The sequence below is a fragment of the Myzus persicae genome, unplaced genomic scaffold (assembly GCF_001856785.1).
Source record: "Myzus persicae strain clone G006 unplaced genomic scaffold, MPER_G0061.0, whole genome shotgun sequence".
Taxonomy (NCBI): domain Eukaryota; kingdom Metazoa; phylum Arthropoda; class Insecta; order Hemiptera; family Aphididae; genus Myzus; species Myzus persicae.
The window spans coordinates 712,173-726,972 of NW_019102308.1; the positions used below are offsets into that span (position 1 = coordinate 712,173).

Consider the following 14,800-nt stretch of genomic DNA (forward strand, 5'->3'; position numbering starts at 1 on the left):
ACGTAGGTACCTCCGAAAGCTAAGCTATAGAGTAAATAATTATAAGACAATGTATAATATACTAATATCAAAATAAAAACTAACTTAACTGTCTATATAACGAAGTTTCTTGTGAAAAAAATATTTTTGTTGAATTGATTTAATTGATTAAACATTTAGGTATAATAATAATCTGTCAATCTGATGATGAATTCGTATTAGTTAAGTATTACTGGTATAAGTGTATTACCATTTACCACATACGTCATATAGGTACCTATTAATTTAATAATCACTCATAAGATGGAATTAGATATTACCTACTAACTATATTAATATTATCTATTGTTTTTGTGATATCTACCTAAGTATGTATAAATATTTTTCATTAATATTTATTATGTTAGAATAATACCTAATACCAGCTATACAATAGGCATCAACAATAGGCATCTAGATACCTACTTCAGTTATAAAAACACCAATATTGACAGCAGTTATAATGTATGATGGAGTGTATTCATTTCTTATGATTTATAAACATTTATAAGATTTATAGTTGATAACAGAGTAGGTAAGTATAGTAAGACAGTAAGTACATATAAACCATAGGTCAATGGTAAATACCAACACACTACAAATATGTACCTAAAAAAAAGTTTTTCAAATTATGACCATTAAGACATTAGTATAAATTATAAAATTAATCAATAATGGGTAAACAATCTTCATGATTGACCAGTTTTTATTTTCACTGTATAATATGTATTCTCGTTTCAATTTAGTACCAAACCATTAACTTTTGTGAATATTGAATACCTACTATAAGGTAGCAAATATATACAAACATTAATAATAAATGGGGGATGAGGTGACCGAGTGGTCTGACGCGTCCGCTGCGACGCAGCCGGTCGCGGTTCGATCCTCGGCTACCGGGCGGCATTTTTCTCCGGACAAGTCGCGGTGACCGGAGAACAAGTGCTGCCATCCCCCACCCCCGGAGCATGGCAGAAACCTACGGGTGCCCCATTCGAAATTCTGCCAAAAACAAACACACACGTGTTCCCCCCTACCGTCCCAAAAAATATACAATACAAACCTACAATACAAATTCTACTACAGCTAATGGCCTCAGTTGCCGAAGCTTAAGATCAATAAAAAAAAAAAAAAAAAAAATTAATAATAAATAATTCAAACATTCTTTAGACATTAGACTTTCTGTATAAAAAACGTACATCTATATGTTGTAAATATTTTTGATTTTTATCCATTTATATTGGTAGATACAAAATATATTTGGCGTTGTAATTTATTGGTAAAAAAAATTATGCGATTGTCAGATTTTCGAGTACCTACAGGCTACAGTTATACTGAAATATACTGTTTAGAATTATTTTATCGCTTTTTAATTCCACTACCTACGTTGCAGGAATGAGTGTATAGGGCCGTGTGACTTGTATCCGATATACGTACTAGTGTATCACGCCATCACAGTGGGTTCTGAATACATCAACACAGACACACAGTAAACACACGCACTGTTGATAATTATGATATTATCTGTATCACATTACACATTGACAATGTGTATATTAGTCACACCTTTGTACAGATATAAACCAAGTGGTTGGTACCGAGTGGTGGGTACTGGGTAGCAAAATGCTATCCCAAAAATATTTATAGCACAATTTTGATAAATTTGACCATAACATTGGTAAAATTGTATTGCATACCTATTATTAATTTTATTCATAATAGAATTTCTTAACCGATTTTGTGTAGGTGGAACTTTCATCACAACTTGTGGAGTTATAATTAAAAATATGCATTTTGAGTAATTGTAAATTTAGGACAGAAAACTAACGTATAACGGTACTAGTATACCTTCTTTATAATCGAGTTACCTAAACGGCTAGACACAAGACACCTATTAAGAATATTTGGATATTTAATATTTGGAATTATGTATGCTACGACTGTATGACCTATATTTTTTAACAATAAGCCGCCAATAATCAATGCTTTTATTGGTTTAACAATGATATATTTTTAAAAGTTGATGCATACAAATATTGTTTTAAAATAGATTATGATTATTTTGTTGTAATTTAAAATATAATTATCCTTTATCTATATTACGGTTATAAAATTTGAAGTTTGTAAAATACAATTGTTTAGACTTTAGTTACGTATTCTTGAATTAAATTTTTTTTTTTTTTTTAATTGATCCTGAGCCCGGCAACTGAGGCCATTAGCTATTAGTAGGTACTGTAGGTTTTTTTTTTTTGTATTGATGGTTTGTAGGTTTTTGGAACGGTAGGGGGAACACGTGTGTGTTTGTTTTTGGCAGAATTTCGAATGGGGCACCCGTAGGTTTCTGCCATGCCCCGGGGGTGGGGGATGGCAGCACTTGCTCTCCGGTCACCGCGAATTGTCCGGAGAAAAATGCCGCCCGGTGGCCGAGGATCGAACCGCGACCGGCTGCGTCGCAGCGGAAGAGTCAGACCACTCGGTCACCTCGTCCCCCCCCTGAATTAAATTGTATAAAAGTAGAACTCAATAATGTATTATTAATGTGCATTAAAACATCAAACACTTTTAACTATACACTATAAGCACAGTACATGTCCATACTTTTAAGTTATAACTTATAACATTGGGTACCTAAAGATGACTAAGTCCTTAACCTTAAGGAACTAAATAATTATTAGTACATTAATTTTGTTTATACTACCAACTAGGTCCCAGCGGCAGGCTTTATTTAATTTAATTTAATACAATCTACAATTTAAATTTCAAAGAACAGCTATAGGCACCTAAAATTACCAATTAGTGAAAATAAATGTTATTGCTTATTATATTTTAAGTCATACAAATTTGAAATTAAAATAGATAAATAATAATAATTAAGTTTTACATTAGGCACTGTATAATGCATAGGTGAAAAGTAGAAATTATAAATTGTAGTCGGTAGTATGGAACACATTATACCCTAGGAACCTACCGACTTCATACCTCCATATATTTTATCTAGTATTATAGTCCTTATAGGACAAAGGCAAGGGCTAGATAGATAATAGATCATTCTATCATAGGACATTGACATATTATTTCCATATTAATATATATTAAATATATTATAAATATGTTAATATTATATATTATGTGTTTGCCTTAGATCATAACATAATATTATACAATGGATGGAGCCACGGGCTACCGCTCAATTATTTTGACGTACAATATGACGTTACAACTTACAGACGACTAGACGAGTCGTCTGGTGAATGTCCTCCACTGTGCATACGCTTGCAGCAACTAGTCGCATGTTTATCCCAATGCATTCAGTAATAACTGATAAGATTACTGATAATTTATCTCTGATAAAAAGTGTTAATTTGTTTTGAGTTTCCAACTGTCGAGTTTATCGAAACATTAGTATTTAGTTATTTTAAGTTTTAACTCTTTTTTTAAATATAAATAATTATTTTTGGGATAATGGCCACCAAAAAAAAAAATACAAGAGGGTGTGTATTTTATCTGAAGTCCCCATATAAAACCCCAAGTATCTCTACACTCGTAAGTCAAATCTTTTCTATAATATTGCATCATTTTATACAGGTAGGTACCAGGTGATCTGTTTATACGTGTATACAACAATTATTTCGAAAATACTTTTTTTACAAAATTTGGGGTCATTTCAAACAACATTTCTGGAAGAAAAATATATTTTTCACTATTTTTATTGTTACCTATATTAGTTAAGATTTTTATTTTTTTTAATGTACTGTACATTTTTAATTCCATATTCCAGAACAGAATATTATTATTTGGTGTACATATTTGAATCTACTTGAAATCAAATTTCGGATAGTTAGTTCATTAGTCATAATGTTATAAACTTTGTAACTATAACCATTATAAGTTTACATCAGTGAACTAAAGAGGTACAGGGCCACTGCAGTACCCCTTAAAAGATTGGTTTGGTCAACTACTCCGCTCAACAAATTTTAAATACTTACGACTGATGAACTACTTGCCCAAAATTTGATTTTTATACATTGACTAGCTGCCCGATCTTCCTCCGGAAGAAATTATTTTTTTATAATTTAATTTAAAAACATAAGACTATTTTTTGGCTATACAAATAATACAACGATTATAAAATAAAATAAAGAAACAGACATCGTTATCGGTGAATATATGAAAATAATTGGTAGGTAATTAGTTAATTATTATTATTATAATGAGGGTTCAAAACCAGTTTCCTTCGTCTCCAAAATCAAGTTAGATTCTTATATATATAGAAGATAGTTAATAAACATTAATATACATAAAATTCTGCTTCAGAGCATAGAACTAAAAATATATGGTGTCATTCAAAAAAGTACTTAAAAAAAAAATAAAAAAATAGTAAAAAATTTAATTTTTTGGTTCAGAAATGTTGTTTTGAAATTACTTAAAATTATCTAAAAAATATTTACAAAAAACTTTTGGAAATAATGAGTACCTATAGACACTTGAATGGATTACCTGGTTTATAAAATTGTGAATACTAATGCTTATTTGTACCAGCTATACTTAATATTTAAGTAACGCTTAACATTATTTAAGTAACACTTAAAACTTAAGTATGTTGCACCGACAAAAAACTTGAACTGAAATTACATTAAGTCAACCTTAAGTTAAGTAGAAATAACCGCGACTTAAGTGTTTTAAGTTCCACTTATAACCTGATATTTTATAGTTGATAACTAATAAATTATGTTAAATTTTAAAACAAAATTGTTTTTCTTGAGTATTTGTACACCTTACAAATGAACAGTGTACTATTTTAATTTATATTTAGTAGATAATATAATGGAAATCAAAGCTATGAATGATCATTTGGAAAATGTAGGCTTCTTACTTGATTTTTTGGAAAACAATAACAAGACTGAAATGGATATTCTTTATTTTGAGTTACCCCGTCAAGTATATACAAGATCTGATTATTTTTCAACACCTGATGACATAGGTTTTCACTCTTGAGTTAATAGAAGATGATTTTGAACACCCAACAGATTTTTAAGTTAATAAGTAGATGTGGTTCATCTGGCTCATACAAGTATTTTCCACTTCGACTAAAACCACCATGAAAATTATGAAAGATTTTGATTGGGAGCAGTGGCATACCCAATAAACAAGTTTAGGGAAGGATAAAATAATAAATAATATCTTACTATAAAACTATAAATAAAATCTAAATACTAGTCATAGCAATTCAATATATTTCAAATGTTGGTACTGTACAGTATACAATATACATTGTATAGATTAGTAGCTATCAAATTTGTATGTATTATAATCATATATAAATGTTTTTAGAACTAATATTTTATTTTATTACTTCAATAGCAAAATTCTTTGGGGAGGTGCCCCTGTTCCCTATAGATTGGTATGCCACTAGTTGGGTAAAATTACAATGGGCCTAATTTATACTAGATATGTTACTTTCAAGTCATTTTTAGGAACAGGTCAGTTTCTCCAATAAGCCAATTATTAACATTTCTGAGATTCTGTGCAACAGCAAAATATTTGATTAGTGTTGGCGAGTTCACGGGATGTCATTTATCCACCATATGTAAGATAATAGTCAGAGTAGCAACAGCTATTTGTCTCCGGTAGGAATATTATTAAATATAATGCATCTATTAACTATTTCATATATTTATAATTTAAATACTTGTACTTAACATAGATCCTTTATGCTTTCAGTACGCAAACATAATTACTTAATACTTACCTATCATAATATTTTTAAGTTACAAATATTAATTTTCAATTACCACAAACTGAAACTCAGATGTCTGAAGTGGCCAACAATTTCTATAACGTAGCCAAGTTTCCTAGAATAATAGGGCTTATAGATTGTAGCCATGTAAAAATAAATACAATCACTCGTTGACTATGAATTAATACAATTTTAATAATTTTGTAAGATTTTTACATTTTATTTTAATTACTATAGGAGGAGATATCACAGAAGTATTTCGAAAAAGAAAAGGATTTTTCTCAGTTAATGTACAAGTTATATGCAATGCAAATTTGTCTATAACCAATGTTGCTGGCCTAGTTCAACTCACAAAGTTACACTTTTTATAAATTCAAGAGTACATGCAGAATTTGAATCGAGGGAGTATTCTATTATACTATTTATCTCTTAGTAGGTAAGAAAAAATAAATTTCAATAGTTTTTTTGATTTACCGAATTTATAAAATGGTAAAATACCACTAACCTTCATAATTAATATACTTAAAATATTTTAGGAGAGAGTGGCTATCATGCTTAAAATATCTATTGACACTATTGCTAATTCCACTTACATAAATTGAACAAGGAACGGAATTGAAAGATATTTTGGAGTACTATAAAGAAGATATCCTATGTTGGCGTACGGAATCCGATTAAAAAATATGGACACCATCATGGCTGTATTGAGGTCCACATGTACTCTAAATAAAATTGCAATCATGTTTAAAGAATCGACAACAAATTTGGATGCAGAAGAAAACTTAGATTTTAAATTGTTGATTCATAGTAAGATACACAATTGAGTTTTCCAATATAACATCATTATTTTTACAATTATTTTCATAATGTACATAAAACCTTGTTTCAGATCCTAACAACATAAATGGGTTTAACGAACAGCAATATGAAGATGATGTAAACGAGGTTACTCAAAGAGCTCATCTGATCAACAATTATTTTGGACGATTATAAATTAGAATTTATTGGTTAAGTCTTATCTGTGACATTAAACAAATAAATCCAAGAATTGTATCACTTATATTATATTTAAAATACTTGCTTAATATTTTAATTTTTTAAAATTAAATTTCTATTTCTATTAATTGTTTAGGTTTCCCAAAAATTAATCCAAACGGTCTTTATGGCTTATAGCTAGTATTTTTACTAAAGAAGATTTCAAGCCTTTTAGGAAACTTTGTGCTCTCCATTTTGACAAAGATTATTTCAAAGCTGAAACTTAACTGAACATTTTAAAACCAAATTTAGTTCACACAAAGTTTGAAAAATGATCAAAAGAATCTTTTGAATCAACGTATGTTAATGTATAAAATGATATTTAAGTAAATATTTTAAATTATAACTAAAAATTGCAGGTCCTTGAGTAAAATGCCCGAGTTACTAACATACCAAATTTGCGAGCAGCCTGCTTCAACATAAAACAGTGAAATGGACACTTTTAAAATGAATGGTTGTTAAAAAAACCTATAAGAATGGATTAACCTATTATCAAACTTAAAGGTATCTATCAAAGAGTAGTCTATGGCATAGCATAGGCTTTTATTGATATTTAATTTTTAAGAGAGTCTTAATTATGTAATATATTATAAGTATAAATTATCATATCTTGCTTTAAAGCTAAATATCAATAAATCCCAATAAGATGTTGTAGAATCTAGATAGTATTCTAACCTAAGTTCTATAGTAGGTTCACTATAATGTTAAATTTTATAACAAAATTGGTTTATTTTTTATAATTATCTTTTATACAAACCGTTAAAATTGTTTGTTTTAGATACTCCTAACCGAAAGCTGCGGAAATATTTTGTAGGCAATAGAACTATTCCAGATTTTGCCTCTCTGAGGAAAGCTCAATATCGAAGTATTCAATGATGAAGAAAATTAAATATTTAAATTTAAAAGTAAGCAGACTCCTCAAAAAGACTTCCATCTATGGCAGATTAAATTAACCAAATGAAGAAAAAAAAATATCCTAACTGAAGAATTTAAATAATACCATTTTGGTAGATTTCAATGGAAATATGAATGATAGCGAGTCGGAAGTGTGAGTTACTAAATAATGTTTAAGGGACCAGTATTAATTTGTTAAATCCTTTCTGATTGTTTATAAATGTTATGATAAATACCTATTTGTTGATCAGTGTATTAATATATTTTAAAACATAATATAATTTTTTGTTTTTAAAATCTTGTGTTGTGTTTTATTATGTATCATGTAGTTATTTATTTGAAAAACTCTCAAGTATTATGAATCTATGAATTTTTAAACTAAAATATTTTTAGTATACTATACAAATTACTTTTTTTATACTAATAACTATTGTAGAAATAATGTTTTGAAATAAGATTTATATTCATTTTATATTATATAGAAATAAGAATGTACCACTGTGTTAAACTATCCACACAACAAAGTACAAAGAAAAACATAAAGAGAAGTTATACAAAACTCTTTATTTATTTCAAAATCAATAGCTGATAATAATAATAAGGTTGGCCATCCAACCCTATCCATAAAAACAAATTTATATTTTTTTTTTTTAGTATTTGGTGGGTTTATTTTAACTATTTTAAAAACATTGACAATTTTTTTGGAAATTTAGAATTACCTACTGGCTACTAAAAATTAAAAATTTTAATTTAAATCAAACAAAATTATAACTTGATTTGAATTGGAAATAAAATGAAATCTGAATAACACAAGAATAAAATATTCGTTGAGATAATTAATGTGCTACTAGTTGCTAGCTCACAATGGAGGCCACTGCCCACTTACCTGGCGACTCATCGCTAACTTTTACATCATTGATAATATTTTTTATCCCTAGGCCATGGCTCTATCTATTCTATTGTATATTATCTAAGGTAGATGTCACCAAATGGGGGCTCGAGGAAAAATTTTACCTGGGCCGTAGACAAGAAAAAAAACTAATAATACTCTACTTTTTAGTGTCATAATTTAGAATAATTTTAAATTTTATTGTATAATATGTGTACAATATCATAAGAGTGCGCAGACATTGCTGGTCAGGAAGTCATACATAAGTATATTGTATATAACACATTAACATACAAACACACATGACATACACTTAAATATTATATTCTTATTCACACATAATTTATATTAAAATAATTTGTCTACTTTCAAACATACCTAATATATTAGTATTGTTATTCATTATCAAGATAATATTATTGAATATTTTATGGGGTGTGGGAGTTTGGAGAGTAGTCAAATGCCTACCTTGACTACCCCATACGTGTGTTATGTATAATATTCTAAATATAATTCTATATACTATATTAAATAATATCTATAGGCTATAATATAGTACAAAGGTACCTAACATATTACTATTAATAATTTTAGTGTCCTAAATAAATACATAATATGGCTCATTTTACTGACAATATGAAGAATACATATATTGCATAAAAAGATCATGAATATAATATATTATTATTTATTTGAGAAAACAGAGAGTTCAAGACTTAATCGCTGAACAAGTAGATACTAGATACTTCTTTAGTTCTCTTATTTATTTAGTATATTGTTTGAATCACGGACACACCTAAAATATGTCAGCGGTTTGAATGTTGCTATTGAAGCGGACAAAAACAACATTAAAGTAGACTTCTTGTAGTAGATATAATAGCCAACTATATATCCGGTAGATGGCGTGGAAACACATGGTCTTTAGAAAAATGAACATTTTTATTAAAAATGCAATGATTTTTTCTTCAAAAGTAATAGACATCTTATATTCGAATATTTAATATGTGTTTATAATACAACGAAGTGATATATGCTTTAATTACTTTTTTATTTTTACCAAATATAATGTATTTTGGTTATGCATATTCCGAGAATTCTCATAATTTTATGCAGCACGTAAAGTATACTTATACACCTCAAAACCACTGATCAACTAACTCCGGTTCCCTTTCAATACGAAAAAATCTTTCGCCTTTTACTAAAGATTTCCGTGGAGGGGAGCACTCAAAGGAGTCTAGAAATTTAATTTTTTTAATTGCCTGACGTCAGTCGGGCTCATATCGAATGTTGATTATGGTCCATAAGACCCCTTCGACCAAAAAGTGTATGTATGTAGTCGTGTGTGATTTACATATATTGTGCTCGTGCGTCGTACTTCATTGCGGAACGGGAAAGTGTTATACCGCTATCTACTAATATTATACGCCGAACTCCCAACTGTTGATGAACAACGAATACCATACCTTTGCAATTTATTACACTTTGGTATCTGCTACAAAGCATAAATTATATTTAACTTGTCATGCTACTAAGTGCATTATAAACTAAAAATAAATAAATGATTAATGCATATAGTTAATATTTGTTTAATTTTTAGTGGAAATGGTAAATCAAATTATTTATCATCCGAAATATCTGTATTTACGACTTTTCTCTTTAATCCTAAAATATAAGATGCGTTTAAATCCCATAACACTAATGCGCATCTGTGTAGATACTTTCTACTTATAAACGCAGTAACTGTGACAAAGGAAACTTTTTTAGCATTACTCGGTCTCAGTGATATTATTAAGTTCGCACTTCGCAATATCAAAATTAATATCTATTCAGCTATGAACGCGATCATGGTGATAGAGGCGAACCATATAATAATATATATTATCTATAGTTCACGGTGATAAAATAATTAATTAGGTGATTTGAAAAGGGATGAGTTGAGTTGTGGGGACTGGGGATGTATCTTTTCCACACACATGACATATTTAATATATAATAGAATTATATATTATTGATTAAATCATATTAATATATTAAACAATGTATTATGTATATATTTAAGACCAGTGCGGCGTGTTAAGTGTTTCAAACCGTATAATTTGTAGTCTTATGTATAATAATTGGTGAAACTGTTTTATTTACGCCTTATCATCGGACGCTGTCACGTGGTATCACGTGATTTTCCGGTTCTTAAATCTTACTAAGTTTTTCTGTTTTCTTCAATAGTCAATACGTGTATACGCGCGCACGCCTGTGAATTTTCAATATTGAGGCCGGGTTCACACTTCACAGCGTGACGTCGTCTATCGTGCGTGGGCCTCTTATCGTATTCTGATTGGCCGTTGCAATCATATTATCACTTACTAACCATAATCTGCCGGAAAATTTTCAGATATGGAACAAGCTCAACTTTTGGACACTACAGACTACATAGCTGCGTACCCTGCATTACAGTTATAAATATTTCAAATATAATTATAATAAATCGTTTCACCCATTCACTATGGTAAGCTACTATTCAGCATTCATTACTTTAGCTTACAGTGTCTCTAAAAAGACATTTATTTTAATAAATAAATATGTTTTTATTTTGTTGTACAGAAACCTTTAATGTTACAAGGGCACGAGCGTGCCATTACTCAAATTAAATACAACAGAGAGGGTGATATATTGTTCTCGTCTGCTAAGGACGTAACACCAAACGTTTGGTATTCTTTGAACGGAGAGCGTCTTGGTACGTACATTGGCCATACTGGAGCTGTATGGTGTATTGACGTCGATTGGAAAACCACAAAATTTTTGTCCGGAGCTGCTGACAACACCTTAAGGCTTTGGGATGTTGCTACTGGTAATGATATTGGAACTTTCATTGAATAGCTGAAAAGTAAGTAAATAATTTTTAAAATGTATTTGCAGGTGTGGAGATTGGTAATATTAGTAGTAATTCAGCTGTGCGTACATGCTCATTCAGTTACTCAGCTGATCTCGCCAGCTATTCAACAGATCAGGCTATGAAACAAGATTGTGAAATTTTTATAGTGGATGCTCGAGATGACGAATCTTTTAGTAAGTTATTGCTTTTACCAATTGAACACATACAATTTGAACCGATTAATTATAACAATTAAATTCAAAATTTTAAGTTAGTAAATTAATATCAAGTTGGGAATTTAAAGATTTACTCCAATTAATTCAATAATTATTCATATATTATAACATTATAAAACAATTAGGTATAAGTTATACTTAGTGACATGTAAGACATAAGTAAAGTATTACAAGATAATACAATTTAAAAATGAATTATTTAAGATTTAGATGTCTAATAATTGATGATAAATAGCATTGTGTTAACTGTTAAGTATGATCACTAGAGCTGAATTCATGTTCATTATGAATATGTTTTGAGCATATGTTGAATAAACAAATAATAAATAATTTCTACTGTTTCAAAAAAAGAAAATGTAATCAAATTTTCAGTTTTTTTGTTATATTTATGTATTCAAAATTGTTATCTCTGTGTTTTTAGATCATTTAAATATATTGCTTGTAATTTGAAAACAATTAGTACCTACTGAACTTATTCACTATTACTATATTTAACTTATTTAAATGTATTTATTTAATAAACGTTATATATATTAAACCATTAATTATTATGTTATAGAAAGCAGCGCTCCAATTTTAAGAATGACTGTGCCAGATTCCAAAGTGACTTCTTTAATTTGGGGTACATTGGACCATACAATCATTACTGGACATGAAGATGGTGCTATTACTCAATGGGATTTGAGAGTATGTTTAGTCTATAAGAAATGGAAATTATTATATACAGTGAAACCTGACTTAACGGACACCTCTCACAATAACAAATGATTAAGTCCTGGCAAACATATGTATTGCAATGTATATTTTGACCTTTATAACTGACTTTTATTTTATGGACACACACAGTTATATTTCTCCCCAATACCTTCATAACAAAAAACAATCTTAGTTCAAACTTATATTCAATTACATCCGTATATTATACAATACTATACGCAGCAGAATTAGTTGTTAAGGCATAGATTATGACTGGATTACATACCCCTATATCACCGATAATGATATCATTAATTGCATATATTCATAATTGTATGTGTCAAGCATGTATTATTATTAATTAACTATATTTATGTATGTGTGTTCCTTCAATCAATATGTATTTATGTTTACTATTGGCTTTTTTTTCATTAAAGTATAAAATTGTTGACACCTATATAGGTTTGTCATTAAAATTATTCAAAAGCTTATCTACCATAGACCTGTCCGTTATAATATATAGGTATCACTGTATTATATTGGAGAGTCGTGTCAATAACTAGAATCGAGGGGGATATGCATTTGAAATGATTATTTTTCAAATTTATATGACTGTATTATTTTTTTAACTTCAAAGGACATGGAACAATTTGGGGATTTGAGTGTTTTGAGTTATTAAGACTTGTCTATATATAGTTATTAGTTATACATAATGTTAATGTTTATTTTAGACTGGAAAAAGCATAGAAACTGTAAAAGACCATCAAGGATCAATCAACGACATGCAAAAAAACCGACAAGGTACAATGTTTGTTACTGCATCAAAAGACAAAACATCAAAGTTATTTGATGTTGACGATTTGTCGGTCCACAAAGTCTATGTGACTGAACGCCCTGTCAACAGTGCTTCACTTTCACCTATATATGATCATGTTAGTTTATATTTAATAAAATGTGTTATGTTATACATTGACATTTAACAATATTGCTTGTTGTTTTTTTAAGGTGGTATTGGGTGGTGGTCAAGATGCTATGGATGTAACAACAACGGCAGCACAAGCAGGAAAATTTGATGCCAGATTCTTTCATGTTATATTTGAAGAAGAATTTGCAAGAGTAAAAGGTCATTTTGGTCCAATAAATTCGTTAGCATTCCATCCAGATGGTGAAAGTTTCAGTACAGGCGGAGAAGATGGTTTCATTAGGGTGCAATCATTTGATCCAACTTACAAAGAATTTAGATTTGATTATTGATTATTTATTTAAGTGTTAGTGTCAATAATTTAAAAAAAAAAAATAAAAAAATGTCTTCCAAAATATTAAACATCAATGTAATTTTGCTATATTACGCTCATGTGAGATGGATACAACAAATACAGATGTTGCTTGCTCTTAATATAAACCACATAGATATAACTTTTAATTATAATGAATTTTTCATTTTTGATTATAAATTATTGCAGAATATCTGCAGCCCTCCATTTATTTTGAAAAATAACTACTTAGGCAGATTTTTGTCTGTTATTGTTGTCAGTTAATTTTAAAAAAATGATGCATGATACAAATTGAAAGTTTTTATAGTATTTAAAGACATTTTTTAAAATACCATGTACCTATTATATTCGTGTCTGTATATTATAATCGTTTGTTCATTGACTAACACTATACTTGGTACACTCAAGGAAATAGGAATATATATTTAAAAAAATACATTTGTAAATGTGCTTATGCACATATATTCTGTACTTGTGTTCATATTTATGTAAATATATATTAACAGTATTTATTTATTTAACACAAAATTTGAATGTAAACAAAAATTATTGTATATTTTAATGAATTTGCACAAATTTAAGCCAGTCATTGACTTTTAAAATTTCTGTTCACCTTAAATTTGGCTTCTGAATCATATACCTTCTGTTCATGTTTTTCTTCTCCATTTATCGCATATTATACTTACCTACTATGTATAAATCTGTGCAAATTTTATATTATATTATTATTAAAATGAAAAATACTAGACCAAACCAAAAACCAAAAACTTATTTTAAAAATCCACTTTCTATCATTATATCTATATTATCATTTTTGCTCACTGGTTTTTATCGATTTTAACAATATTTTGATGGTTTGTGAACAATCTCCAGATTTCTGATGTGGCTCTTCAAAAATATTAATTAGAGACCCCTGAAATACAGCTTTTGGAAATTATTTTTAGTCTTATATGTGGAATAAATTAAAAATTAATAGAATGTTGCGCATTATTAAGATACTTTCTCATTTCTGTGATCATATTTTAAAGGTACCTTGGGGTTAATTTATTAAACAGGTAGTGCAAAAAGGGAAATTTATTTTATTATTATTATTAATCATTTCAAGAAAGCTGAGTGATAAGTAAAGAATTGTATCTACATATTATTCAAGCATGA

The 14,800-nt window shown here is 28.8% G+C and overlaps 1 protein-coding gene and 1 long non-coding RNA gene across 5 annotated transcripts; both read left to right on the forward strand.

Moving 5' to 3' along the window:
- Positions 1-3,364: 3,364 nt before the first annotated feature.
- LOC111031823 lies at positions 3,365-7,633 on the forward strand. Of its 3 annotated transcripts, none has more exons than XR_002604246.1 (7): positions 3,365-3,600; positions 5,990-6,188; positions 6,289-6,559; positions 6,642-6,802; positions 6,885-7,085; positions 7,147-7,291; positions 7,566-7,633. It is a non-coding gene; the product is annotated as an uncharacterized LOC111031823 (long non-coding RNA). The 3 variants fall into 3 exon arrangements; XR_002604244.1 differs by having other exon boundaries at positions 3,365-3,558; XR_002604245.1 differs by having other exon boundaries at positions 3,365-3,558; positions 6,642-6,759.
- Positions 7,634-10,729: 3,096 nt separating this feature from the next.
- Positions 10,730-14,173, forward strand: LOC111031784 (eukaryotic translation initiation factor 3 subunit I). Of its 2 annotated transcripts, XM_022311872.1 has the most exons (7): positions 10,730-10,875; positions 10,960-11,073; positions 11,169-11,415; positions 11,484-11,633; positions 12,235-12,362; positions 13,103-13,303; positions 13,377-14,173. In XM_022311872.1, exons 2-7 carry the CDS (start codon positions 11,071-11,073, stop codon positions 13,623-13,625), a joined length of 978 nt encoding a protein of 325 aa, XP_022167564.1. In that variant the 5' UTR covers positions 10,730-10,875; positions 10,960-11,070; the 3' UTR covers positions 13,626-14,173. The 2 variants fall into 2 exon arrangements, with proteins under 2 accessions (XP_022167564.1, XP_022167563.1); XM_022311871.1 differs by having other exon boundaries at positions 10,730-11,073.
- Positions 14,174-14,800: the final 627 nt, after the last annotated feature.

Bases quoted from the DNA above. Each gene is read 5' to 3' on its own strand.
- LOC111031784 (XM_022311871.1), top strand. The intron at 12,363-13,102 runs GTATGTTTAGTC...TGTTTATTTTAG, and splicing joins TTACTCAATGGGATTTGAGA to ACTGGAAAAAGCATAGAAAC. The intron at 13,304-13,376 runs GTTAGTTTATAT...TGTTTTTTTAAG, and splicing joins TTTCACCTATATATGATCAT to GTGGTATTGGGTGGTGGTCA.